Source organism: Mytilus californianus, unplaced genomic scaffold (genome assembly GCF_021869535.1).
Source record: "Mytilus californianus isolate M0D057914Y unplaced genomic scaffold, xbMytCali1.0.p SCAF_5, whole genome shotgun sequence".
NCBI classification, from domain to species: Eukaryota; Metazoa; Mollusca; class Bivalvia; order Mytilida; family Mytilidae; genus Mytilus; species Mytilus californianus.
The window spans coordinates 34,811,911-34,839,402 of record NW_026262701.1 but is presented as its reverse complement, the minus strand read 5'-3'; the positions used below and the strand labels follow the sequence as shown (position 1 = coordinate 34,839,402).

The following is a 27,492-nucleotide window of genomic DNA, read 5'->3' as shown; positions in this document are numbered from 1 at the left end:
GAATTAAATACATATAACCTGCCACGTTCGGTTTGTGTATTTGTTAGATATTTTTCTGCTTTGTATCAATCTGATGAGTTAAACCTTTTTCAACTAATTTTTATAGTTTGTTCTTATGTTGTACTGTTACACCACTGTCCTCGGTTTAGGGGGAGGGTTGGTGCCTTCAAACCTGTTCAACACCGCCACATTCTATATGTGCCTGTCCCATGCCAGGGGCCTGTAGTTCAATCGTTGTCGTTGCTTCATGTCTTTCATATTGTTTTTCGTAAATTCATTTGTTATAAATTAGGCCGTTAATTTACTCAATTGAATTGTTTCATATTTTACATGTCAGGGCCTTTTATAGCCAACTATACTGTATGGGTTTTTCTCATTGTTGAAGGCCGTACGGTTGCCTATAATTGCTTACATTCACTTCATTTGAACTTTGGTGGATAGTTGTCTCATTAGCAATCAAACCACATCTCCTTATTTTTATATTGATGATGCTCCGCGTGCCTATAAGCATTGTACTGATTAACTACACATATTCCGTCCATTTTTCAGACTGTAGCCAGAATTCTAATTCTACCAGATATATTTAAATTTTTTTAAAAGTTATATGTTACAGTACAAGATTTATATATCTTCATTACGCATTACATTGAAGTTTTAATTGTTAAGCGGGCTCGTAGAAAACGCAACTGCTGAACTTGTCTAAACTTTCTCAAACCATGTACGTAGGTGTTGTACGGTCAATTCCACCCCTATAAAAAACACACAAACACCAAAACAAATAAACAAATAAATAAACAACAACAAACACACAAAAAAAAATCCAACCAAAAACAAACCTTAAAACAAAATTAAGCAAAAAGGTGCAAGCAAAAGTCAAATAAAGATTGGCAACACTATGAAAAATAAAGGCAAAAAGCGAAAAGCAACAAAACAATCCGCAAAACACTATGTAGATTACACTGTTTGAGAAACACGAACCCCTGCAAAAACTGGTGTGAACTCAGGAGCTCATGAATTCACTGCTAGTAACAGCATTCGTTTTACTCGTATAGTACATGTATATATTTTGGATAAAAGTCGAAGAAAGGCAGACAAAACCATGGTCGTTATAAGAAAAGACGTAACGATAAAAAACGATTTTAAAAGGTGTGAAGAGCTTTAGAAAATGGTAAAGTTGGTGACTGTGACAATATAGTAATATATAGAGAATACTGTTGATTATCTAATGCAAATGTATGTAGAGAATACTGATATTTATCCTATATAAATGTACGTTGAGAATACTGTTGATAATCTTATGCAAATGTGTGTAGAGAATTTAATGTGTACAGAAAGATAAACCATGTTTCTCTACGTATAGGTTTTTAGCTCTAACGTTTTAATGCTATACATGCACTAACATTACTTTATTCAGCAGAGATCTGTAGTTCGACAATAAACAGAATTTAAAAACAAACATACCTTGATATCTTTATAAAACTTATAAAATAGTCTTCCTCTTATGGGGAACTTTCAACGCAGAAAGGAAAGTTCAAATATCGTGCTTATCATACTTATGATTAAACTAGTATATAAAAACAATACGACGTTAATAGATAATATTATACTTTGCATTTAAATGCCAGATGTTTATTGGTTAATACGAGAGTACTCAGTAACATTATACTTCAACTCATGGCACATCTGTTAACAATTTTGAATGATAACACGTCGTATTAACCAATAAAAAGTAAGAAATCGGAAATCAATTATTTAAAAGATAATCATTTTAAAAGAACATCCAGTTCAAAGAAAATTGATAATCTATATATTGAGAGGGTGATAGAGTAGATTGTAACCTCCGAATGTCAACCCCTGCTTCACCATTATCTATATATTGAGATGGTGATAGAGTAGATTGTAACCCCCAAATGTCAACCTCTGCTTCTGCCATCTAGTTTTCTCTCGGGATGACGTTCTGCTATTATATCCCTCTTTCAGCTCCATATCATTTATATACACTTTACATGTAAAACACTAATATTTTTGTTGTTAAATCAAAGATTACATAAAGTCAATATGAAATATATTCCAAACTGAATACAACTTGTCGGCTTTCTTAAGGGCATACGATACAGTTACAGGGGAGATTATGACGTTGCTTAACGTAATTTTTTTTTTTGCGACGTCAAACTGTAACATATTGGGAAAAGCTGCATGTTTCAACTCATTCTCATTTTTATCAGTAGCTTGAAAACGAGTTCATTGACCCCTATTTTTTTAATTGACATTTGGCTTGATTGTGTATAAAGATTATTCATTTTGTAACAATTTTTATGAACAAATCACCGATGGATTTTTTTTAAATTAGATAAACAAACCACAAAACACTCTTTTTTTTTTACTTAGGATAATAAAAAGTTACTCCCAAAGAATTATTGCACAAATCTAGAGCATAATTATGAACATCAGGTATTCCATATATGTTTACAAAAATCCTTTTGTATTTATCTTTTGAAACAAAAAAGTTAGGCATGTCTATCCAACGGATAGAAATATCTGAGAAACCAAAATTTTAAGTAAATGTCTAAAATTTCGACCCACTTTATCTCTTAAAGTAGCACACGAAGATATATCTTTTATTACATATTTGAATTTACTAGGCGAAAAATAGTTTGTATGCAAATTTTCTTAAAAAAATCATCGTGGGATCAAAACTGTATCGCATGCCCTTAATGGAAATCAACGTTCAAGTTCAAACAAAATTTTAAACATTATGACTATTTAAATAATACTAACTGTGTGTTATACTACACTGTGTATATGTGTTTTTGTCTGTCCTGTTTGCCATACTTTACCTTATGTTGTCCTCTGTACACAGTGTATGTGTCTAAGTTTATGTTGAAAATTGAATTAACGTTTTCTAAACTTCGTGCGTTTGAATGTGAAAGGTTAAATGCATTTGAGAGCAATAACCCCCTTCCACAGGACAGAGTTGTAAATATAATAATAAATTATATTGGTTAAAATAGGTTTGATTAAACAGTTCTGTATTTGGCATAAAATAACAGACATCAAGTAGCGATCTTATGCGAAATGTTCAGTTATGTATTAAATTATAAAAAATAAAATCAATTTCAATACTGATAAAGACAATAATCAAAGATCTTAGGGAGGGAATTGGCTGATTTGTACCATTGAAAATTGAAATTATATTCCAGTGTGTGCATTTGGTGTTTGTCAGAATTCAGTTGCACTTCCTGACCCAACCAAACTACTATGTACAATTATCTATATAATAAGAATTTTTAGAAATATTTTGCAATCTTTATTTTTCGTATAGACTGCAGTTTTATATTTAAGTACTTCCTACCTAAATGATTTTATCTGTGGTATTAGAATATCAAACATTCTTAGCACCTTTTTTTATCACCAATAACAAATATTTTGTTGAAATATGCACATTTTTATTACCACTTTTTGAATGAAACGTTTTGACTTAATGATAAGTGCAACAAGCTGTACAAATCGGTTTCTCTTCCTTAATCTTTCTGATGGCATTATAATACAAAGTTGTTCAATTTTTTTTGTGAACGCGACTTTTGTGTACCTAACTATTTAAAATATAGGGATTTTGAAGTTTTATCCCCTTAGAATAACAGCTGGCACGGAATGTTATAAACTTATTTCATGTTTCATGAATAAAATTATTTGCGCATCAAATATTGCTTCTTAAATAAAAGACAATGCATTACATAAAATTGTGTTAGACCACACAACGGTAAGTTTAGATAGCTAAAAAGACTTTTCATGATTATTTAAAATGTTTTTAATTTTTAGCCGTTTAAGCAACTTTTAATTGTTAGTTGGTGATTCTATTTGTAAGTTTGATAATTAATTGAAAATAGTTTCAAATTATAGGTTTCAAAACGAGTGAGAATTGGATATCGCTTGATATCAACTCGAGTTGTTTAATTTCAATAAAATAATTAACGAGCCTTCGGCGAGTATTTAAATTAAACAACGAGCGATATCTAATTCTCACAAGTTGTTAAACCTATTTCTCTTATGGTCAACACTCTCGTTGTGTTAAATTAAAAAATCCGCGTATGGTTAATCTAGTCTTTTGCACCTACAAGTATGACGTCATATGTCCTGTTCCGGTGTCAAACTTTATCCTGGATGATCAGAAAGACAAAGCTATTTAAGGGTTATTGGCAGTAATTGGCCACAGTTTAATAGATTAAATTACATCACAACTATAAACTTCAAACAATATATTTGAATTGAGTTTGTGAATAATATATAACAATGCTATCCGAGCGCAGCGAAATGTGCCCATTATTGAGAAGGAGTTCAAAGACGCAACAAAACAATCCATGCATATAGAATATCTACCATATCTACTCAATTGAATTGGACGAAAATCCATTAATCCTGGAAATCAGAGGCTAATAATTTGAACTGACTAAATTGAAATTAACCCTAAAATTCAGAGGCTAATATTTGAATTGAGTTTGTGAATAATATATAACAATGCTATCCGAGCGCAGCGAAATGTGCCAAAATTGCCAGACTGTCTAAAAAACCCTTTTTTGGACAGAATGGCCATCCGCCACAAGGTAGGGGGGGGGGGGGGGTGGTGAGCTGCGCCTAATTGTGGCAATTACTGCAGTATTCACTAATAAATATATGACGACAATTGGATGACACTTCTGAGATATGTCTATAATATTCAAAAAATATTGTTATGTACAAACAGTATATTCCTTAAGCCCCCAAGAAAAACTAAATCGCTAAGGAAACATTTTCCCAGCATGTCTGCATGTCAGAAAGGTTTCAAGTGCACCCTGAATAATATTCAAGAACACCTCATTGCCAAGTGATGTAAGGTGAACACCATTTTCTAACAAAAAAATCTTATTATTTTTGAAGTGTCTGGACAATGAATATAACACCCAACATTTTTCAGAACAAAAGTAGCAATGGTGCTATTTAATCTGAGGCTAATCCTTTCCAAAGGAGCATTATTTTTAGAAAAAAATGTTTTCCTCGGTAAAATTTGTGACCAAACCACAATGGATTTAGGGAACTTTTCTCAAATCCAAATTAGAAACTGCTTTAACTGATATTGCAAATAACCTTACCTAATCTTGCCTATGTCCTTACTCCCAAATTTGAATTATTATAACATCTGGTTGTTCTTCATATCTAATCATCGTGTTAATTTGCCCCTTCATTTTAGACAATATTAACCCGCTCCTTCCTTGCCACCACACAGTTGCTCAAACCTAAATTCACCTCTCCAGGTCTATTACTTTCTGTGCAAAAAACATTTTTGATTATGGAAGATCCAACGATCCATATGCTGGTCGACCGACCTGCAAATCTTAAACAGCAGTTAGTACTTGCTGTCATGTGTTCACAGGTTAGCCTATACATATCAACATTTTGACAAGTAATATACCATTTACAGAAAAACAACATTGCGTGGATAATCACGACAAAGTAACCCCCTCTTTTTCAGCCTAAACTGGAACCCTTATATATTTTAAATAGGTTGAATCAGATTTCAAACGACCAAGTACCTTTATATAATCATCTGCATACCCTTCAATCGAAAGAGTAGTGGCCATACCTATTATAAATGAATGTGACTTGTAATTAGACCCTTTATATTCCAAAACAGCCAGTGATTTTTTAAGGACGGCAGAAAACTGATATCTAGTCAACGGTTTAGTATCATAGTGACAAAACAACGGTCCTTCAACAGACTGACGAACCATGAAATAAGAACTCAATGCTATCACTAGACAGATTTTAACATTGTATTGACTTGAAATGGTGAGCACTTTCCCTGTTCCTTACTGGTCAGATCTTGATATTGCCAAACAAACCTGATCAAATTTATCACAAACCTCTATATTATTAAACAAAACTGTATGATCAGCAATACCTGTACTGCCTACCGTCAACTCTCTTACCCTAAACAACCCATGAAAGGCTAATGAAAATGCTGCAGTGAACAATTTTGTTTCAAACTATGACGAGCACAAACTTGGAAGAACACCTACAATCTTTTCCAACAGTTCTCTAGTAACTGGTAACCTCGAGTCTAATTTAGATTTCGCGTGCCATACACCTTCAACCATTTTACGAACAACAAAACACTGTGCATTGTCCAACAAATTATTCAATTTATGAAAGAAACTTATGCCTGATAAATAGCAGTTTACCGTAGAATGCGATAGTCCAGTTTTGCATAAATGTGTTATAAAAAATATAACATTCAAGCCAAAGTTAACTCTGAAATTACAAAGTGATTCTAATCCACCTAAATAGGTTTTGAATGTGCTGGGGGCAACCGAATATCGCAACAAATAAATTATGTCAGCCTCAAAATAATTTTCCAAGTATTTCATAGGTATCTTGGTAGGATTCTTTTCTGCATCTGGTGCCACTACTCTGAATCGACACATCTGAAACCGAGATAAAGAATCGGCGATCACATTGAATGACCATTCTATATGTTTTGCTATAAACTGTCCACAGCCCAATGATGGACTACCTGCACTGTCTGTGAACAACTCAATAGTTTCATTGGTAATCCACAACTTTTCCGGTAAATAACATTAACCATTAAAATGCGACAAATATTCTAACCACACCATTGCATCTTGTTTGACCTCAATAGTGACTCGAATTAAATAAAATGGTTTCTTTTCCTTAACAGACGCAATTAAATCATAAAATCTTCTTAAAAATGCTCTTGCGGATTGGATAGCCCTGGCACAAAAAGCCATTAAACCAATAGACGACTCACTCTAAAACATTTACCCGAACCTGTTTCATAGTAAGCAAGTTTTCTAAGTGAGATTTTATTTTTTTAATTTTGCTGTCAGGAATCCTGACCAACATCTGATCAGTATCTATTTCTAAACCCCAAAAAATTAGCACAGTAGTTGATCCAATTGTTTTATTTTTAGCGATTGGGACATCAATTTTTGAAGTCACCTCCAAGAATTGAGACATTAAAACCTGAAAGTCATTAGTTAAAGCACCTCCAGCAAAAATAAAATCATCCAGGTAATGATCAAGCGTGTCTAAATTGGACTCCGTTTTCACAACACAATGTAAAAATGTCGAAAACTTTTCAACCACCAAAGAACAAAAAATGACACACCCCATGGGCAATCATGTGTCTATGTTATATTTACCGTCAAACATAATTCCCAGGAGATCAAAGTCTGCAGAGTTTATAATTAACAAACGAAAAGCCTGGCTTATATCCAACTTTGCAATAAGAGCCGATCTACCTAAATTTGAAATCATTTCTAATACAGAGTCAAAAGATATATATTTAACTTTACACAAGTCTTCATCTATAAAGTAATTGACACTACAGATTTGGGTAATAAAGGTTATTAAACGCCATCCATTATCTGGCTTTTAAACCAAACCAATAAGTGAAATTCTCAAGGTAGAAATAGGTTTTTTCTGTAAATGGGCCCAATATCCTGCCCAATTCAACTTCTTTTGCCAGCTTCATTTTTGTTTCATTTTTATGAATTTCAGATGAAATGAGGTTTTTGGACCACACGGACAACCTAGGCTTAACATAATTTAAACGAAAGCCATCCCTAAACCCAGTAAACAATAATTCTGCATCATAACGATTATAATAATTAGTCAAATACTTTTCAAGAACAGGAACTTTAACCGACGTATGACCTTTGACCCACAACTGGTCCTTGTAATCTTGGTCTTGTATACAACTGTGGGGTCCTGAAAGAATAATTATCCTGAGGTATCAAATGTAAACGAGGCCTTACAATAAAAAGTGGACGAGTTCCACCACCCAACATTCTGCATTGGTATTTATTTACCATACTTCGAGGACAAGATACCAAAGGATGAGCAGCAAAACATCTAATGCATGAATGACTATAAGTTCAATTTAATCTAGTGCAAGAACCATTATAATTGAAAGCATAGCACTTGCATATGCTTCAAACTGTTGATTTTCCTTTTTTAAAGGGCGATGTTCCTTTGGCTCCATCATACGGTGTTTATATATCCAAACTCGTTCGTTTTGACCGTGTGTGTAGTGATGTCATAGATTTTAACGAACGTAACCAATGCATCACTGGTAAATTATTAAGTCAGGGATTTCGTTACCATAAATTACTTAAAACTTTTACTAAATTATTTCATAGATACAAAGATTTGATTAGTAAATTTGGCTGTACCTGTAGAAAACTTATTAAAAACGGTATTTCACATCCTAAATTTTACGGTAATATTGTACTAAAAGCGCGGAAATCACTATGCGATCCGTGTAAACTCATCGAACCTTTAAACAAACTTATTAATAAAGGTTATCTTACCAATGTTGTAATTAGATCTTTGAATATAGTTTACATTGGCACTAATGTCGATTTTGTCATCAGCAAATTAAACATCACTAAATTTGTATTCTTTTCAAACGGGATGTATAAAGACACACCTACGTTCATTTTTATCTATTAAGAGGTTAACTCCTAGCTATCCTACTGCCTGTCGATACATTTATTTTAGGCATTGCACAAGTCATGTCTTCTTTGACTGTCCATGACGTTAAAATACTAAATCCCTGGGATGTGTTTTAGTTGATTTTAGTCTCTGATGCATGAGTTTTTATTATTAATTGTTTTTGGCTTTTAACTAGCTGTCAGTAACTGCGAGTACTCTCAAATCGTACTTTTTTGTTAATTTGACCTGTTGATACTATTTGTAATGCTTTTTTGTTATTTAATATTTACTTATTCATGGTTATATCTGGTCTATATACCTGCTTTAATAAGTGTTTGGTATTATCATAAATTGTCACTTCTTCGAACTATGAACATCAAACTTATTTATTTTGTAAAAATATTTCCTTTCTCCTTTTAAACTGTATACCTAACAACACAATAATTTTCATTTACCTGTGTATAATATTATTGTAAATGGCTGATTTTTGTTTAAGGTTATTGTTGTTTTTCTGAAATTGTTTAACATTTCACAGCGGTATAACACTGTTACTTTAATTATTCATCCATTATTTTATTGGTTTTGTATTTACATTGTATCATAGATCATATTTATTCGTTCAGTGTATGTTCATTTGTGTTAATATGTCTTTTGATTGAGTTAAGCTATCTTAATTGATATTTTATGGTGTGTCTTTCTATGTTGTGATGTTACACTATTGTTTCAGATAAGGATGAAGGTTTGGTACCATTAAAACGTTTAAACCCGCTGCAATTGTTTGCATCTGTCCTAAGTCAGGAATCTGATGTTCAGTAGTTGTCGTTTATTGATGTGGTTCATAAGTGTTTCTCGTTTCTCGTTTTTTATATAGATTAGACCGTTGGTTTTCCCGTTTGAATGGTTTAACACTAGTAATTTCTGGGGCCCTTTATAGCTTGCTGTGCGGTGTTAGCCAAGGCTCCGTGTTGAACACCGTACTTTGATCTATAATGGTTTACTTTTATAAATTGTGACTTGGAATGAGAGTTGTCTCATTGGCACTCTTACTTCATCTTCTTATATCTATTAACCACTCCAAATCTATGTCTGCCTATGATGAAGTTGGGTTCTGAGAGATTTTCAATCTGAACTGCTCATCATATTGTTTACACACTATACTATATGATCCACAGCGTTTATCAGCTATTCTGATGTTGTTAGTGTATTTCAACATCTCTTGAAACTTTTCAGGATGAGCTAGACAATATACACTAATATAAATACTTCTCGTAGATCTTCGAAACATCTTGTAAACTGTAATGAAACCTGTACGTTAGAAAATTAAATTCTACTGAGTAATTGTGATACCGCATTATAATCAATAAAATTAGTCGTATAATAAAACAGACATGTAAAATTTGTAAACTATGAATTGTGATAAATTGCATTAACAAATATATCAATAATATAAAATCAAATACTTGATGTTGGTGTGTGCAAAGTTTAAACAAATACATTGCACTATACACATAATTGTACGTAAAGGATGGTAATCAGCAATAATCAATTATTTATTCTATGTTCAGGATAAATTGAAGTAATCAATATTGTTTGAAGAAAAATTTCTGACCCAGACTTATGAATCAAGTAATCACTTATGAATCATGTAATCAAAACCCGACAACAGTAATCAGACGATTACCACATTCATAAACAAGGGGAAATTATACATTTTCTACTATTATGTAAGCATAATTACCAGTTGAAACAGAAAACAAAAACGATTCCTTTGGAAACAATATATATCCATCCATTATTCCTGACTAGCTTCCAGTTATTATTCCTGACATGTTACTCCAGGAAACAAACTACAAAAACATCTCCCTGGGAAACAATACATATGCATCTATTATCCCTGACTAGTTTACATATTCATTTTTTCTTTTTTCTTAGTGTTTGAATTATTATTTCACAAACAAACTTTCTTCTTATTTCTACTTACATTTGTATTTTAATTTATCACGGCTGGTAATCTACACACGCAGAACAATCGGTTCTGCAATGAAAACCGTGAGAGGATTTTCCGGTTATGCTTGAGTGGAGTAATTGTCACCGCTTCGAAAGGTATGTACATTTCTAAATCGAAATTTTCTAGTTCAATTGATCATAATATTGAAAATCGGAGAATACTATGCTGTGGTGAATACTTTAACGAAGAGACATATGTATCATTTACTGTTGTGCATGGAGTAAAACTCCTACAAAATCAGTCGTCCCACGAGTAATTGATGAAAAAAGTGACATTTCAATTTTGAGATGGTTCTATTAACAGACCTACAAGTTCAAATTTAGTTTTTTATCTGTTAACAGGATTGAATGTCGTTTTGGGCGGCGTGTACGCTGTCTGAAGTTGATAGACGTCTTAATAAATCTAAAAACTGCCAATTTTCATTATTTCATGCGTGAGGGGATCTGTTCTGATTGAGGACATCGTGAATGCGTGAGGGGAAGTGCAAACATATCTTTATATCGAAAAATGCAACAATCACTTCAACGACAAAATTATTTTATATCTCTTACTGTGTGACGTTTACATTCTGACGTCAAACACGCGACTCTACACTAGAGTTGATGTGAACCTTGCCATTCAGTCACAGGCCTTCAAATATTTCAATCCTTTATTGGTTGATTTAAAATACATATATAAGTAAGCAATGAATGTGGTTGTTAAATTTGATAGATACTTTTTTATGCTTCTTTGTTAAATATTTGTTTGTTTTTGTTCTAATTGAGATTGTGACACGGTGATGACTGCTGACCCCTATTTTGACAACTTTACCTATTATGTCTGTTTTGTTCACGCATCGTTGTAAATATAATGGAATTTGAAGCGACTGTCATACAAGTGAGAGGTTTAGCGCTATAAAACCAGGTTCAATCCACCATTTTCTACATTTGAAAATACCTGTACCAAGTCAGGAATATGACAGTTGTTGTCCATTCGTTTGATGTGTTTTATCATTTGATTCTGTCATTTGATTAGGGACTTTTTTTAATTTTCCTCGGAGTTCAGTATTTTTGTGATTTTACTTTTTTCAAAGAAAGGCAAGTAACTTGCACAGTTTTATTGAAGTTCATACTAAATATAAATTGACAATGAATATGGAAATGGCTGCAACGTAAATATAAGTGGTTTAGATTTATGATTGACTATAATTGCACTTCCTCTCACGCATTCACGCATTCACGATGTCCTTAATCCTTAATCAGAACCGATCCCCTCACGCATGAAATAATGAAAATTGGCAGTTTCTAGATTAATTACGACGTCTTTCAACTTCGGACAGCGTACACGCCGCCCAAAACGACATTCAATCCCGTTGACAGAAAAAAAAACTAAATTTGAACTTGTAGGTCTGTTAATAGAACCATCTCAAAATTGAAATGTCACTTTTTTCATCAATTACTCGTGGGACGATTGATTTTGTAGGAGTTTTACTCCATGCACAACAGTAAATGATACATGCGTCTCTTCGTTAAAGTATTCACCACAGCATAGCATTCTCCGATTTTCAATATTTTGATCAATTGAATTAGAAAATTTCGATTTAGAAATGTACATACCTTTCGAAGCGGTGACAATTACTCCACTCAAGCATAACCGGAAAATCCTCTCACGGTTTTCATTGCAGAACCGATTGTTCCGCGTGTGTAGATTACCAGCCGTGTTTATTTAATGTTCTCTTGTTCCAATAGGAGCAAGAACACATTATATAACTAAAAAAACAATTAGAAATATTTAAGAAATTTTAATTTTATAAAAACAAATTAAAACTAGAAAAATAAGAGGGTTGAATGACCAAAGTTCCTATAAGGAAAGTAGTTGACTTCCTGTTCAACAGTTCATTTAGATATTTCTTGAAGTTATTTTCCAAAGTTGACATATTGCGTTACGTAAGGACCAACCGGTAATGACCATATACATATTATTTTACTATAATTCTTACTTGTAAGTAAAATTCTCTTTATTTCATTAATAATGTAATAATAATTAACAAATGATTGAATAAGTCAAAATTTCTTATTTTTAAACTCTTAATTTATGGATCACCTTTTCATCATTCGTCATGTTAATTACCCAGATCATACGCGTATGGTCGGATCATATGAGTATATACGCACATGGTCATGAACAAACGCGTATTGTCCAAATACTCACATGGTCCGCAACAATAACAATACATTTTTAACTGTCAGCCATGTATATTTTTCTTGAAAGGAGGCAACAAAAACATTTCTTTTGGAAACAATACATATTAATTTATTAACCCTGGCTACGTTCTCAAGGAAACAAACAACCAGCTAATATTTCCCTGGGAAGAATATGTTTTGTTGTTTGTTTCCCGGAGAAATTATTCATTAATAACAATCGAAAATGTAAATTTTCCAAAGGAAATGTTTTTATTGTTCGTTTCCGGTTAAATTATCCATGCATAACACTTGAATATATATTATTTCCAAGGAAGAAACGTTTTTGTGGTCTGTTTCTTATAAAAACAATTCAGTTTCATAAGTAAACAAGAGATGCCTTTGTTTGTTATTTCTTTTTTCTCATATGAAAAATGCCGATGCTATAAGAAATATTTCTTTCTGTACCACTTTAAATATTATTAATTATTAGTGTAATCCTCTGAAATTAAACTTGCTAAATTTAGATGAGTTCAAATAGTTATAGTATTAAATTATTTTTAGAAATCTATTCATTTTCCATACATTGTATATGGAGGAAAGTCAAATTTCTATTGTTTCCTAGGAAACATTCCTCATTTTACAATTAAACAAGCCCTTTTCAACTGATTTGTTTGGTAAAAAAAACTATGTTCTTATGTTGAACTGTTACATCACTGTCCCAGGTTAGGTGGAGGGTTTGGCACCAATAAACTAGTTAAACCGACATTCTGTATTTGCCTGTCCCAAGTCAGGAGCATTTTATAGCTGACTATAGGGTATGGGTTTTGATCATTGTTGAAGGTCGTACGGTGACCCATACTTGTAAACTTCTATATCATTTGGTCTCTGGTTGAGAGTTGTCTCATTGGCAATCATACCACACCTTCTTATCTTTATTAGATACTCTAATGTATACATGTTTCATAAATGTCAAGACAAAAGGAAATATTGTCTTCACGAATGAGGTCTTAATATGATATTTATTGGTAATTATTCTCTCAAATGACACACTAAACCAGTAGCGTTTAGTTGAGTTGCATTAGTAGTTCTTAATCATAATGATAAATCTCTGCATCTTTCCTACATCATAAAAAGATAATAGTTGCAGAAAATTACAAACAAGCAGGAAGCAGAAAACAAAAATATTTCTACGGGAAACAATACATAATTATTCACTTGTTATCCATATATAGTGTAGGACAGATGCGGAGATTTAACAACATGATTTAGTACTACTAATGAAAATCTATGATATGCTACTGGTTTAATATTTCATTTGAAAGGATACTTGCAAACAAAATTATATTATCATATGTCTTGGTTCAAGAACTATGATTATTTTTAGTCTTAACATTACTTACAACTATAAACAATAGAGTATCTTGTTTCGGCGTTTTTGTAATAGTTAATTGATAATTATCCAGGAAAAAAAATAGCAATAAAAATTATCTTGGTGGAAAGAATTAAATGTGATTGTTATTCAAATAAAATGTATAAAACTACAAAGAGTTAGAAAGATGATTTCGCATTGCCACTAAAATTCATCTGACTCCATCGGAATAATTCAACATATCAGAGGGAGACAAAAAAAAACTATATATAAATAGGTAATAGATACTTTTGAAAAATATACACAAATAAACTACTTCTTTGTTGTTGAGAAAATAAATAATGTCCACAGGGAACGTGTTTTGTGTGGAAAACAATAGAAATTCGACTTTCCTACAATGTAAGAAAAGTGCATAGATTTCTGAACATGATTCAATTTTACTTATTGAAATCATCTTAACTTTGAAAGCTTAATTTCAGAGGATTACACGATCAATCAGTGATACAAAAAGGAATATCACATATATAATTAGTTTTTATGAAAAAGAATAGCCGAAAAGTATCTACCTTTTTATGAAAATAAATAATTTCCATAGGAAACAGTCAACCAAAATATTTCCCTGTGAAACTATACATAATCAACTGGTATTCATGAAAAGTTTCCCAGGGAAATAGAAAGTAAGATGGTACTATTTTACGCGTAAGTATTTCCGATATTTTGCACCAGAAATCTTATTGTTTCCCAGGGAAATGTGTCTTATATGGTATATAGTATACTATATTATAGTACTATATGATCTTTCCCTGGGAAATAAATTGACGACAACTTTAGTTAGCTGCAAACGTATCGTATGCCCTTAATCATTTAATTATCACATTAAGTATTGCATCGATCTACATGTGCGAGAACGTGGCGAAATTAACATTACACCAAAATATGTTTAGAAAACGTTCAACCGACTTTTCATAATCTTAAAAGAATAATTGCATTACTGGACAGACAACTCAAACACTTTTCATTGATTTTTATAGTATACAGAATAACTGAATATTGCTACTTACTAGTATTACATCCTTATTTGTACCCATGTAAACTTGTAAGTCCTTTGAATAAACATTGTATTATGATGTTCGAATATTGTCTTTAACGGTTTAAACATAGATTTAAATAGTTTCTTAAATATCTAGGAGCATGTTTTACTATCCAGCTTTTAACACCTATGGTACTATGAGGGTCGGAATGGGCGGTCCGTCATTTCTGTATTCTTTGTTTTTTTAGGCTACTTTTCTCTATTCTTTTTACTTTTTGCACGATATTCTCTATTCCTTATATTTTAGCTCCTTGTTATTCTCTATTCTTTATATTTTTCCCCATTATTCTCTATTAAACCCATATCCACATCCTTTACTACATACCATGTCGATATTTATACTTTCGAACTCTTTTTATTAAGTCTTTATACTAAATCCTTTAAAGTGCTATTTTTTTATATTTTAGTCTGGGAAACATGGTTTATTCAATATTTGAAATTGTTAGCTCTCAGTAACTGTGAATACTCTTAGATACTTGCTCTGTGTCTATTGTTATTTTCTTGTTTTTGTGCTAAATAATGATCTGATAAGTCAAGCCTTTCCCGTTTGTTCCTATATTTTACTGTTATACCACTGCCTCGGGTAACTGTTTTTGAGCGCTTCAAAACATATCCCGAGCCAGGAGCGTGTAATCTGTCTGCCATATTTGGTCTTTGTTCATTGTTGTAGTATAAATCAAGCAGTTGTTTTTTACTCTTTTGGGTTGTTTCACATCACGTGATCCCTATCGTAGCTTATTATATGCTCATCTACTTTAATCTTATTTTTCATATTGAGATTTGTAAATTTCTAATAATTTGGCCTAGAACATTACTGAAAAGATATTTATTGTTATGAATTGTCGAAATGCGCATCAGGTGTAGTAAAGTTTTAACCGTTGATGTTAACCCAGGGTCAAAATGCGCAATTGACATTTGTGCTGTCACAGTTATTGCTATAACTGGGTGATTCCTTTGATTCCAGCCCAATTGTTTTCCTTAACATTGTTATCAAATGTAATGACCATATGTATTTTAGAAGCAGTATTAACTATTTCTTGATAGTAATACTGGATAAGCTGCGTTTCTTTGATGAACAGTTTGTCTCTTTTGACAATTCTAATGTTTTTACTCACAATACAAATTTATGATTTCTTTATTCTAAATACACCTTTATGATTTCTTTACTCTGTATACACCTTTATGATTTCTTTACTCTGTATACACCTTTATGATTTCTTTACTCTGTATACACATTTATGATTTATTTACTCTGTATACACCTTTATGATTTCATCACTCTGTATACACCTTTATGATTTCTTTACTCTGTATACACCTTTATAATTTATTTACTCTGTATACACCTTTATAATGTCTTCACCCTGTATACACCTTTATGATTTTTTTACTCTGTATACACAGTCCAGATTTCTTCGCGATGTATACAGTACTGTATTATCTTATCAAGCAAATATTTTCTGATTCAAAAATTATATGGGTCCAAAGCAATTTTCTGGATTTATCTTCATCAGGAACTCTAAAAACTAAAAGACTGAAAGCAAGGATGTAAAAATACGTAGAAACGTAATGAACTATTTGACCAATAGGGACCGTAAAAAACCAATCTATCTAAAGCAATATTGGCTGAGGATGTTGGAACCCTAGTTTCTAAATAATTCTTAGTTCATCAAAGTTAGACTACAGATGTTCAAAAGCCGTTAATCCTTTTTATATATTCAAACGAAGAGAATATACAGAGGGAATGGCACGAATTCTAACTTAGAGGGACTGGGTGTGTCGACATTGTAATCATATCCTATGGTTGTTGGCAATGGGAAAACCGAAATCGTCACAATCGTCATAGATCCTAGTTTGAAGTCGTCAATCTGTGTAAATTTTAGGAAATTTGAGTTTGATGGACTGATATTTCAGCAGACAGTTGATTTTCCAATGGGTACTAATTGTGCACCACTACTGGTCAACTTGTTATCACGTCGATAATATATAACATTTTCTAAAAGAAAATATGCCAGAAAATTCTATTTTTCTGTCAATCTAACACTGTACAGTGACGGTTAGTTGCCTTTTTCGTTTAATGATCAGTTTGACTACTCTGAAGCGAGAATATTTATTTGAACATTTCTTTTGCATTTCTTTTTCGCAAAAAATACCAATAAATGTAGTAAAATTTTGCTACTCGAAATTGCTTATATTTGAATAAAATCTGAGACCATTTCGCTCTACATTTATCAACCGAAACATAAAACTGGTATGCAATATGGAAAAAAAAGATTAATATATTGACAGAATCTTCATAGTGATTTTTTTTTATCATCAACAAATGTATTGTTTGGTGCATTTCAGAAAACATGTTATTGATCATATTCTTGTTGATGCTTGTAACCATGACCGTGAATGTGAATGGTGAATGTACATGTGGAAATAAAACTCTTCATCAACATTTCTGTGATGATGAATTCGGTATGTGCTTTATAATCTAATCTATCACCTTTCAATTTCAAATCTCGTTATATGGCAGTACTATATTGTTGACTAAATTTGTTTTACATTCAACTTATTTATGTAGTGGATACCAGAATAATCTGTTTTCGTGTTGATAACTTTTCTCATAAAGCGTTTGTTTGACTGTTCGGGATTCAAAATACCATGTTTAGCTGCCACGTCAATTATGATTTAGCGTATAATCCTTCAATAAATATATTAGAGACTACATATTCTTTATGTAAAGACCACATTGCTACAATTTATAAATATACCTTGTGCAGTTAATTTCCAGTTGATATTCTAAACATTTTTATCAACCCAATAGTCAGACAGTTCAGTCAATTAACCCACATGGCTGCTATTAATTGTAATAGTTTGTTTCATTAGCATTTTGGTCTTAACCATGATGATTTTAATTTTGCTCCAAATGTAGATACGAAAGAAAACAAAAAATAACTGTTGAATCAACATGTATCCACGTGTGTAAATAGTATTATTACTTGAAAAGATATTGAAAGAATCATTAGAATTGAAATATATATTTAAAATTGAATATAAAATAATAATTTTTTTTTCGCATTCCGCATTGACTTGACACATGGTTGCTATATACTAGTATATAAAAAAGATGTAGTCAATTGTTATTTGTGTTTTTGTTGAGTTTTATTACATTTTCGTATGATATCTAACTTATGAACTAATACAATACATATTAATGTAATTTCAGTAATTAAGGTTGTAATACTTAAACATAAATTAAACGACGAAGGTGATTCAGGAAGAAAATACATAACGTATGTTTTGAATAATTACAAGGTAAGGAAATAAAACAGTTGTCACATAGACTATTTCATATGCATAAAAAACCAGATACAGATCAAGCACACCAACGAAGCAGCAATTAACTAAAAGCACACGGTAAAAAGAAACGAAATCCAAACTCGATGGATGACCATGCTTATGGCTTTTAACGATGAGAAGTATTTACAATTCACTCAAATTTAAAACAAAATAAGATAGAATGTCTCATATAAACAAGTAACAATTATACAGATATCATACAGTGCTTTAGGTTTTATTCTGTAGAAAGAATTCACCGTAATACTTACAAATAAATAATCAATTTTTGAATATGAAATATTTGGTCAGTTTTTCTGTAAAACGATCTTTTTTTTTACGATACCATTTATATTGTTTTCAATAGAATACTCTTCTTTATCATTGAAAAAAGTTAAGACAAGGGGGAATAATTCGATAACGAGCACCTTAGGATGTCCAAAATGTCCAAAATCGGTTGAATTAAACCGAATGAAACCTTGCTCTGTATGAGCAATGGGAAGTGCTCTCACATAAACAGTATAAAGGCAACTGACTTCATAAATCAATATGGATAACCAAACAACGGCCATCTCATAACAAAAATAAACAAAATTCTTCGAAAACTTTTGTTTCCACCAACAAATATAAAGAAGGTCCCTTTGAACGATAGTATATTCTATAAAGTATATTCTATAACAGTTAATTAGGTTAATAACACAACTATGGACATTTAAAAAAAAGTTTGTAAATTTAAGCAACAAAAATACGATTTGCATAACTTCCTAGAATTTGCCTCTGCGCCTGTAGATTATATACACGGATTTAGAAATTTGACTGTACGAGAACCTGCGGACCGGTAAAATGTCCAAAATCGGTTGAATTAAATCTAATGAAACCTCGCTCTGTATCAGCAATGGGAAGGTGCTCTTACATAAACAATATAAAGGCAACCGACTTAATAAATCAACATGGATTGCCACCCAACGGCCATCTCATAAAAAAAATTCTTCGAATACTTTTGTTTCCACCAACAACAAAATATAAAGAAGGACCCTTTGAACGATAGTATTAAAAAATAATACATATCAATCTATATAGATTATGTACACGAATTTAAGAATATGACTGTACAGTAACTTCTATTGCTAGGAAAACAATGAATTAATGCCATGGGACTATCTGGAACTTTTTACAAATTCTACCAATAGCACGTGTGGTGTAACTCTTCAGCCATCCCACCATTATATTTTAGGAGGTATGTATATTCAATTTTATGTGAATCATTTGACATTGTGCACTTAAAAATTGCAATAATCAAACCTGATTAATATTATCTGACAATACCAGAGATGCGGTAGTGGTATTATGATAATGCGGAAATTGATTGAATTATATATCAATGTTTTTTATATATATATTCTAAGCTCTAAACACATTCAACACTGTGTATGTAAATGAAATGTCTTCGTTTAAAAACAAGCATGATAACATTACCCAAGTGAAACTTCCTCTTTTGATTTTAAGGAATTTCAACAATCCTAAATAGTTGAGCGATACGATTTGTCGTTGTCTCCACACCCGACTGATTTGTTAGATCTACGATCTACAGAATAGGCGACATCTAATCTGTAAATTTACAAGCGATTTCCTATTCCTTATCATTATATTTTTGACTCAATCTCAATGCCTATGAATTGCAGCAACCACTGACCCTGTCGAAATTCCCTCTGTATTTTTCTTTTCTTTATATGTATATTCAAAATGAATTTTTACGAGTTTTGAACATCATTAAACTACTGTTGCGTTTATTTACCTATACATTTTTGTACATTCGAATAAAAAGATATAAGTCAACGCGACGGATTCCAGAATAATACAAAAGACAATCAAAAAATATGTCTCGAGGTCGACATACGGTATTCAAAAATATTAACAACTGCCAATTTGTAAATATATCATTATTGAGGAATAATCCAATGAAGGGTAAATTAGTCTGCATGTCACGTCATACAGTGGGCCGGCATACACTTTTATCTACGTCAGACATTTCGGCCCTCCAAAATTACTTTTCTTCGTTCATACTTTGAACGACAAAATTATTTTATTTATTAATATTACTTTTACTGTTGAGTCTGTTTTTTGTGATATACATTTGACGTGACTCTGTACTTATGTATATCGTCATACTTTGTACCACACAATTATTTTATTGTATTTATTTATATTACTTTTACTGTTAAGTCTGTTTTTTGTTATATCCATTTTACGTGACTCTGTATTTATTTATCCCGTCATACTTTGAACGACAAAATTATTTTATGTCTACCTGTGCGAATTTCAAACGCGCGATTTTACGCCAGTACTTAAAACCTTCCATCCTTTATGGGTGGATTTTACATAGATAAATAAAATCGTATAATATAAGCAAAATGAGGATGTTAAATTTGATGTATGCCTTTTTGTGCTTCTTCGTTACATTTGTTTGTTTTATAGTGATTAAGATGATAACACAATGTTGACTGCTATACCCCTTATTTTGACATTTTTACCTATTGTGTCTGTTTGTTTTGTTCACGCATCGTTGTCAGTATAATGGAATTTGATGCGACTGTCATACAAGTGAGAGGTTTAGCTAGCTATAAAACCAGGTTCAATCCACCATTTTCTATAAAAGAAAATGCCTGTACCAAGTCAGGAATATGACAGTTGTTATCCATTCGTTTGATGTGTTTGTTTTTTTTATTTTGCCATTTGATTGGGGACTTTCCTTTTTGAATTTTCCTCGGAGTTCAGTATTTTTGTGATTTTACTTTTTTCATATATATGTTAGTGAAGCCTAGGTGGTCGAGTGGTCTAGCGCGACGGATACTGTGCAGACGAATTGGTGTCACGAGATCTCAGTAGCATGAGTTCGAATCCCGGCGAGGGAAGAACTAAAAATTTGCGAAAGCAAATTTACAGATCTAACATTGTTGGGCTGATGTTTAGACGAGTTGTATATATATATTTATGTTTTCAATTTAGACTTGTATATATATATATATATTTAAGAAAGTCTGAACCAGTGACAACTCTACGACAGATTTTATCCATCGGATCACCAGTGAGGGTATACAAGGCTGAAAACACATTCTGTATATTTAATTCGTCTAAATAACAGCCCAACAATGTTAGATCTGTAAATTTGCGGAAGCAAATTTTTGTTCTTCACTGGCCGGGATTCGAATTCATGCTACTGGGATATCGTGGCACCAAATCGCCTTGCACTATGCCCGGCGCGCTAGACCACTCAATCACCTAGGCTCGACTAAAATCAAGCTTTCGGTGACCGTGTGTTACCTCTCCTCGTCAGTTTTTATCTAGCGTCGTAACACAGTACATGATATATAAGGCATGAAGATGGAATGTACCAGATCAGCTGAATTATCTATCGTAGAGGATCTTACAAATTAATGTAGGATACAGTCACAGAAATAATTATATTATAAGTAAGTCTGAACCAGTGACAACTCTACGACAGATTTTATCCATATATATATATTGAGCTTGTGTTTTGTTTATGGTGTATAATTATGTACAGATCGAGTTCGAGTTTTGTTATTCGGCAGCAGCCATGACTAATAAGTATTGTTTCGTGTTGTATGTCTGTGGTGTATGTTCACAAATTTTTGGAGATGGATCCCAATTATTGTCACGTTTACAACTTGCGTTTCTTTGGGTTGTTCAGACAATTTTGTCAATATAACGGAACTATGAGTAACTGTTATACAAGTGGAAGATTTAGCTAACTATATAACCAGGTTTAACAAACCATTTGTTTTTTCGGGAAATGCCTGTATCAAGGCAGACATATGACAGTTGTTTTCCATTCGTTCCGTTGGTTGATAAAGTTTTCTGGAGTTCGGTATTTATGTTATTATTTTTACATATTATTTTTTATAATGACAAAAGGTATATTTAACAATCAGTAATTGTGTAGTTGTAAGTCGTTCGCATTTTTATGTAACATTTCTTATAATTTCAGGAATGTATGATAGCGGTAAGCTTATTTTTATAACAGTATATCTATATCTTTTACAGTATTGAGACTTACAGACAAATAACAACGTCAAATAAAAAAGCAGAACTTAATTTTTTTTAAATTCCTTAGTCACACTTATAAAATATGAATACATTAAATTGCGTAAATTAAGATAAATTGGTCAATTATTCTGAACAAAACACTGCATGGTGACAGTCAGTCTTAATATATTTGAATAAGGAAAACGTAACTATATATTTCACCGAGGGTAACAGTTGCCGATGCTTCAGCACTGCCATAAGTTATATATATATATATATATATATATATAATTCCCACCTCATTAGTTTGGAATAAAAACTGAAGTGTTTTGTTTACAAAAGATTCATTAATGACGCTTGAAACATATACAATAAATTAAAGAGTTGTTGCAAGGTTCCTCAACGTATAGAAATCTAAACAATCTTTACACGAAGCAATGGATTTAATGGTTCCATTCCGACTAAACGTGGCGACGTACTTACACAACTCACACAGCCAAACGAACACCCTCTTTGGCAAAGGGTTTTTACTGCCGTATGTAAGACCAGAAATAACCATATTTTAATACTCCAGTCAAGGTTTTGATGGCCTTTCAAGCGTATTCAAGTATCTTTGATTAATTATCTTTAAAATGAAGGACTCTTGAATAAAATTGAGAATGGAAATGGGGAATGTGTCAAAGAGACAACAACCCGACCACAGAACAGACAACAGCAGAAGGCCACCAACAGGTCTTCAATGCAGCGAGAAATTCCCGCACCCGGAGGCGTCCTTCAGCTGGCCCCTAAACAAATATATATACTAGTTCATTGATAATGAACGCCATACTAAACTCCAAATTGTACACAAGAAACTAAAATTAAAAATAATACAAGACTAACAAAGGCTAGAGGCTCCTGACTTGGGACAGGCGCAAAAATGCGGCGGGGTTAAACATGTTTATGAGATCTCAACCCTCCCCCTATACCTCTAGCCAATGTAGAAAAGTATATATTTAAATATGGAAACCTAAATAAATTTATTACAATAAAATAAAACATCTTGAAATACTGAGGCACTCATAAATAAGTAGTTAAATATATATTTGACTTTCAGAGGGTAAGCACTGGATTTCACAGTGTAATTTAGTTGTGGTTGGAATGGATATTCCTTGTAGTACGGATGATTATAACAACTGCAATTGTAAGGTAATTATTATAGCATGCTCAAGAAGATGATGAAAAATGTAATAACTATAGTTCAACATCTTTTGACAAATTTTATTTCACTGGTTTCCTTGTCGCAAGTGTACATGCAGATAGGCAATATTTTACCGTTCAACCACCGTAAATCACGGATAGGGATTTTTTTCATTCTTCCATGCATGTTTCCTTCTTTCTTTGTTCAAGTTTCAGTTGCTACATTATTGAAGGATACCCCCGCAATTCTATGTATTAAGAAAGAATAACGTTTAATGTTTACAACGATTAAGTATGTTGTACATGTGAACAAGTAACATGAAATTTACTAGGTTCTTGTTGTCATGTTTGCTTTTTGTAAATTGTTTTGTTTTAAATTAGACCATTTGTTTTCTCGTTTGAATTGTTTCACATTTTTTCATGTCGGAGCCGTTTATGGTGACTATAGTATATGGGTTTTTCTAATGCTTTTGGTGGTCCTTTTGATTCTATTGACAGTTTTGACTTTTTAACTCTTTACACTACACTTCCACAAGGCCGTACGGTGACATTTATAATTGCTTATATCCACTCATTTGAACTCCGGTAGATAGTTGTATCATCGCAATCATACCATACTCCTTATTTATATATTGAATATAACTATTCATTCTGAATTGTTTAACCTGTAGATAAACCAAGTTTCTGTAATATAGATAAAGACGTATACCACTTTGTAAATAGAAAAAAGTGGAATAGTTAAATTGCAAAAATGGTAAAAATATTTTGAATGTTACAGACTATAGAGTAAGACATGTAAAGAAGGTTAAAGTTTGAAAACTGTTACATGTACCTCTGTCTCACCCCTAATAATTAAGAAGACAATTAATTGTCGTGACATATTAAGACAATAACATTGAACAAAAGGTCTTAATATTCAGTTGTAAATTTTGATTTCTGTTGATCATGTAGAAAAAAGTAAAATAAAAAAAATATCGAAATCCAAGGAAAATTCAAAACGGAAAGTGCCTTATCAAATGGCAAAATCCCAACCTCAAACACATCAAACGAATGGAAAACAACTGTCATATTCCTGACTTGATACAGGCATTTCCTTATTTAGAAAATGGTTGATTAAACCTGGTAAATAGAAAAGAAATTACTGCTTTTTTATGCTTGGGCTATTTTGTCTGTTTCGACTTGAGTTTTATATAACAAAAGACTCAATAAAAGATTATTTGACGTCAATGAAACAGCAACCAGACAACACATAACAAAAAAATATACAAAAATAATTGTGTAAAAGCAATAAGTCACATAAAGGAATGTTTAACCAGCTCAAAAAGGATCTGTTTTATTTTAATCATTAACTTGCTTCTTTTGTCTATAATGAGTTTATATACTATAATCCTATCATATATTAAGAAATAATAAAGATATGTTGATTTAAACAATTACAGGACATCATATGGTCAACAACAATGAGTAAAACCCATATCATTTATTAAATCTACCGAATTAAACTTATTACCGGATTTGTTCTTTGAAGAGCAACACGACAGGTGCCACATGTGGAGCAGGAACTTCTAACCCTTCTGGAGCACCTGAGATAACCCTGGGTTTGTGGTGGGGTTCGTGTTGATCAGTCTTTAGTTTTCTATGTTGTGTTTGTATACTGTTTTCTGTCTTTTGGTCCTTCCCTTTTTTTGCCATAGCGTTGTCAGTTTATTTTCGACTTATGAGATTGAATGATGCGCTTTGATAACTTTCGCCCATCTTTTTAAGCTATAAATGGAATGACAGAATATGAAACAACTAAATTTATACAAACAATAATAAACGAAAATAAGTATGGCTGATAGCAACCAACGACAGCCATTGGATTACAGGTTCCCAAATATTGGCTTTCAAATATTCGGCTTTGAGCGTTCCTGATGAAGGTAAATCCAGAAAAGCGCTTCGGACGCATGAAATTTATAACGTGTTGTTTTCATTTTTTACAGCACTGAGTGGATACCTCTGCTGGTGGACTATCAGTCCCCGCGGGTATTATCAGCTCAGTAGTCTGTACTTCGGTACTGACATGATTTATAACAAAATTTCTTAAATTGCCCGTTTATAAATTTTGAAATTATAAAGAAACTAATAAGGTTTCAACTTCCTCAGGCAAAGTTGGCCTTAGATGGGATTGGCTTTTTTAGGTCCTTTTTTGGTTTTAGCTCTTCAACGTTTCGGTACTTATACATCCTTGGCTTTCAAATATTCGGCTTTGAGCGTTCCTGATGAAGGTAAATCAAGAAAAGCGCTTCGGACGCATGAAATTTATAACGTGTTGTTTCATTTTTTCCTGTCTTGAGACAAGCACATAAAGAATCTGTGACCATTCAATCCGCCCCTAACATGTGACATTGATGTAGCAACACAACATAAAAGTAAACATGAGTTGGAAAAGGCTTGACTCATCAATAAGGTACTTGAAACAAATAACAAAAAGACAAAATGATCAAAGTGCTGGCAGCCCATATTTATTTGAAAACACTATATTTACAAGCATTATAGTAATTTATTATGGTGAAACTCCAACCCAGTTGTTCAACTAAATACTATAATCACACATGTAAGAAGCTATACGATAAATACTATTTTTATTTCAGATAATATATGAAAAATGCAAGACATCGAAATGTCCGAGCGAAAAAGACTCCTGCACCTACAATCCAAAGGAAAACGAACATTTGACAGATGCATGCCTTCGGAATAAAATAACTGGAACTTGTCAATGGAAAACATGTCCAGCCGCAAAGTAAAACAATTTTATGACATTTTGTTCTATATTTTCATGGATAAGTGCTATAATTATGTTCATACAGTATTTTAATACATAATAAATGCTCTATTGTGTGCGTGCTCAGCTCATATTTTAACTTATTTTGTCAGAAGCGCTAATTTCGTCTTGAATTATATGTTATTTAACAAGGCGTCTTTAGCTCTGCTTAAGTAAAAAAAAAAATGTAAATATCACTTTCGGTAACTTTAAAAAACTAATAAAAATCTCTGACTTTTTTCTCGTTTCAACTTATACCAAAACAAACTATTTTTGTGAATCTTGTCCATCTGTTTCTCAGCCGTTCTGCTATACTTGTCAAAATTTTGAATGTGAATGGCAATATGGAGTGAAGTCTATTAAATAAAGGCAACAGTAGTTTACCGCTGTTCAAAAGTCATAAATCGATTAATAGAAAACAAATTCGGGTTACAAACTTAAACCGAGGGAAACACATCAACTATAAGAGGAAAACAACGGAACAACAGACACACTGACTGCAATAAAAACAAACGCCAACATACATATTAAACTATATTTATGTATACAAAATACTAAAAATTTTAACTCTTGATATAGTACCACATATTTGTCAAATAAAATTGATTACAACAAAGTTCAATATTCTTCTCAATTATGAAACAATAAGAAACGTTGTGCGATAAACTAACCGACATAGAAGAGTCATATACACAAACATTCTGTCTTTTATTAAATTGATGAATTGTATATGAAATTTAATCTTCTTTAAACAAATATGCACCCTTCTTTAAGTTCATTATAACAAAATAATTAACAAACAATATGTCAAATATTTGAAATATAGTTTTATGGATCCCCCTTACAATCTCATAACATTATACTATCTGAAAAGATGCTTCTGTGGATTAGTAGTAAAAGTGCAACAAGACTGAATATCTTCTAAACAGAGAAAAGAAGATAAATTTGATTTCTGAACATGTTTTCCGACTTTTGCAATTCGATATTATTAATGCAATTTCCATAAAATATCGAAAACATGTT

General features: G+C 32.1%; 1 protein-coding gene across 1 annotated transcript; it reads left to right on the top strand.

Annotated features, from left to right (window-relative positions):
* The first annotated feature begins 3,730 nt into the window (after nucleotides 1-3,730).
* Nucleotides 3,731-27,000, top strand: LOC127701453 (uncharacterized). Its single transcript, XM_052205318.1, has 7 exons — nucleotides 3,731-3,760; nucleotides 17,466-17,582; nucleotides 18,334-18,422; nucleotides 19,575-19,680; nucleotides 22,450-22,464; nucleotides 23,584-23,675; nucleotides 26,300-27,000. The coding sequence occupies exons 2-7, from the start codon at nucleotides 17,471-17,473 to the stop codon at nucleotides 26,450-26,452; spliced, it is 567 nt and encodes a 188-aa protein (XP_052061278.1). The 5' UTR covers nucleotides 3,731-3,760; nucleotides 17,466-17,470; the 3' UTR covers nucleotides 26,453-27,000.
* The last annotated feature ends 492 nt before the right edge of the window (nucleotides 27,001-27,492 follow it).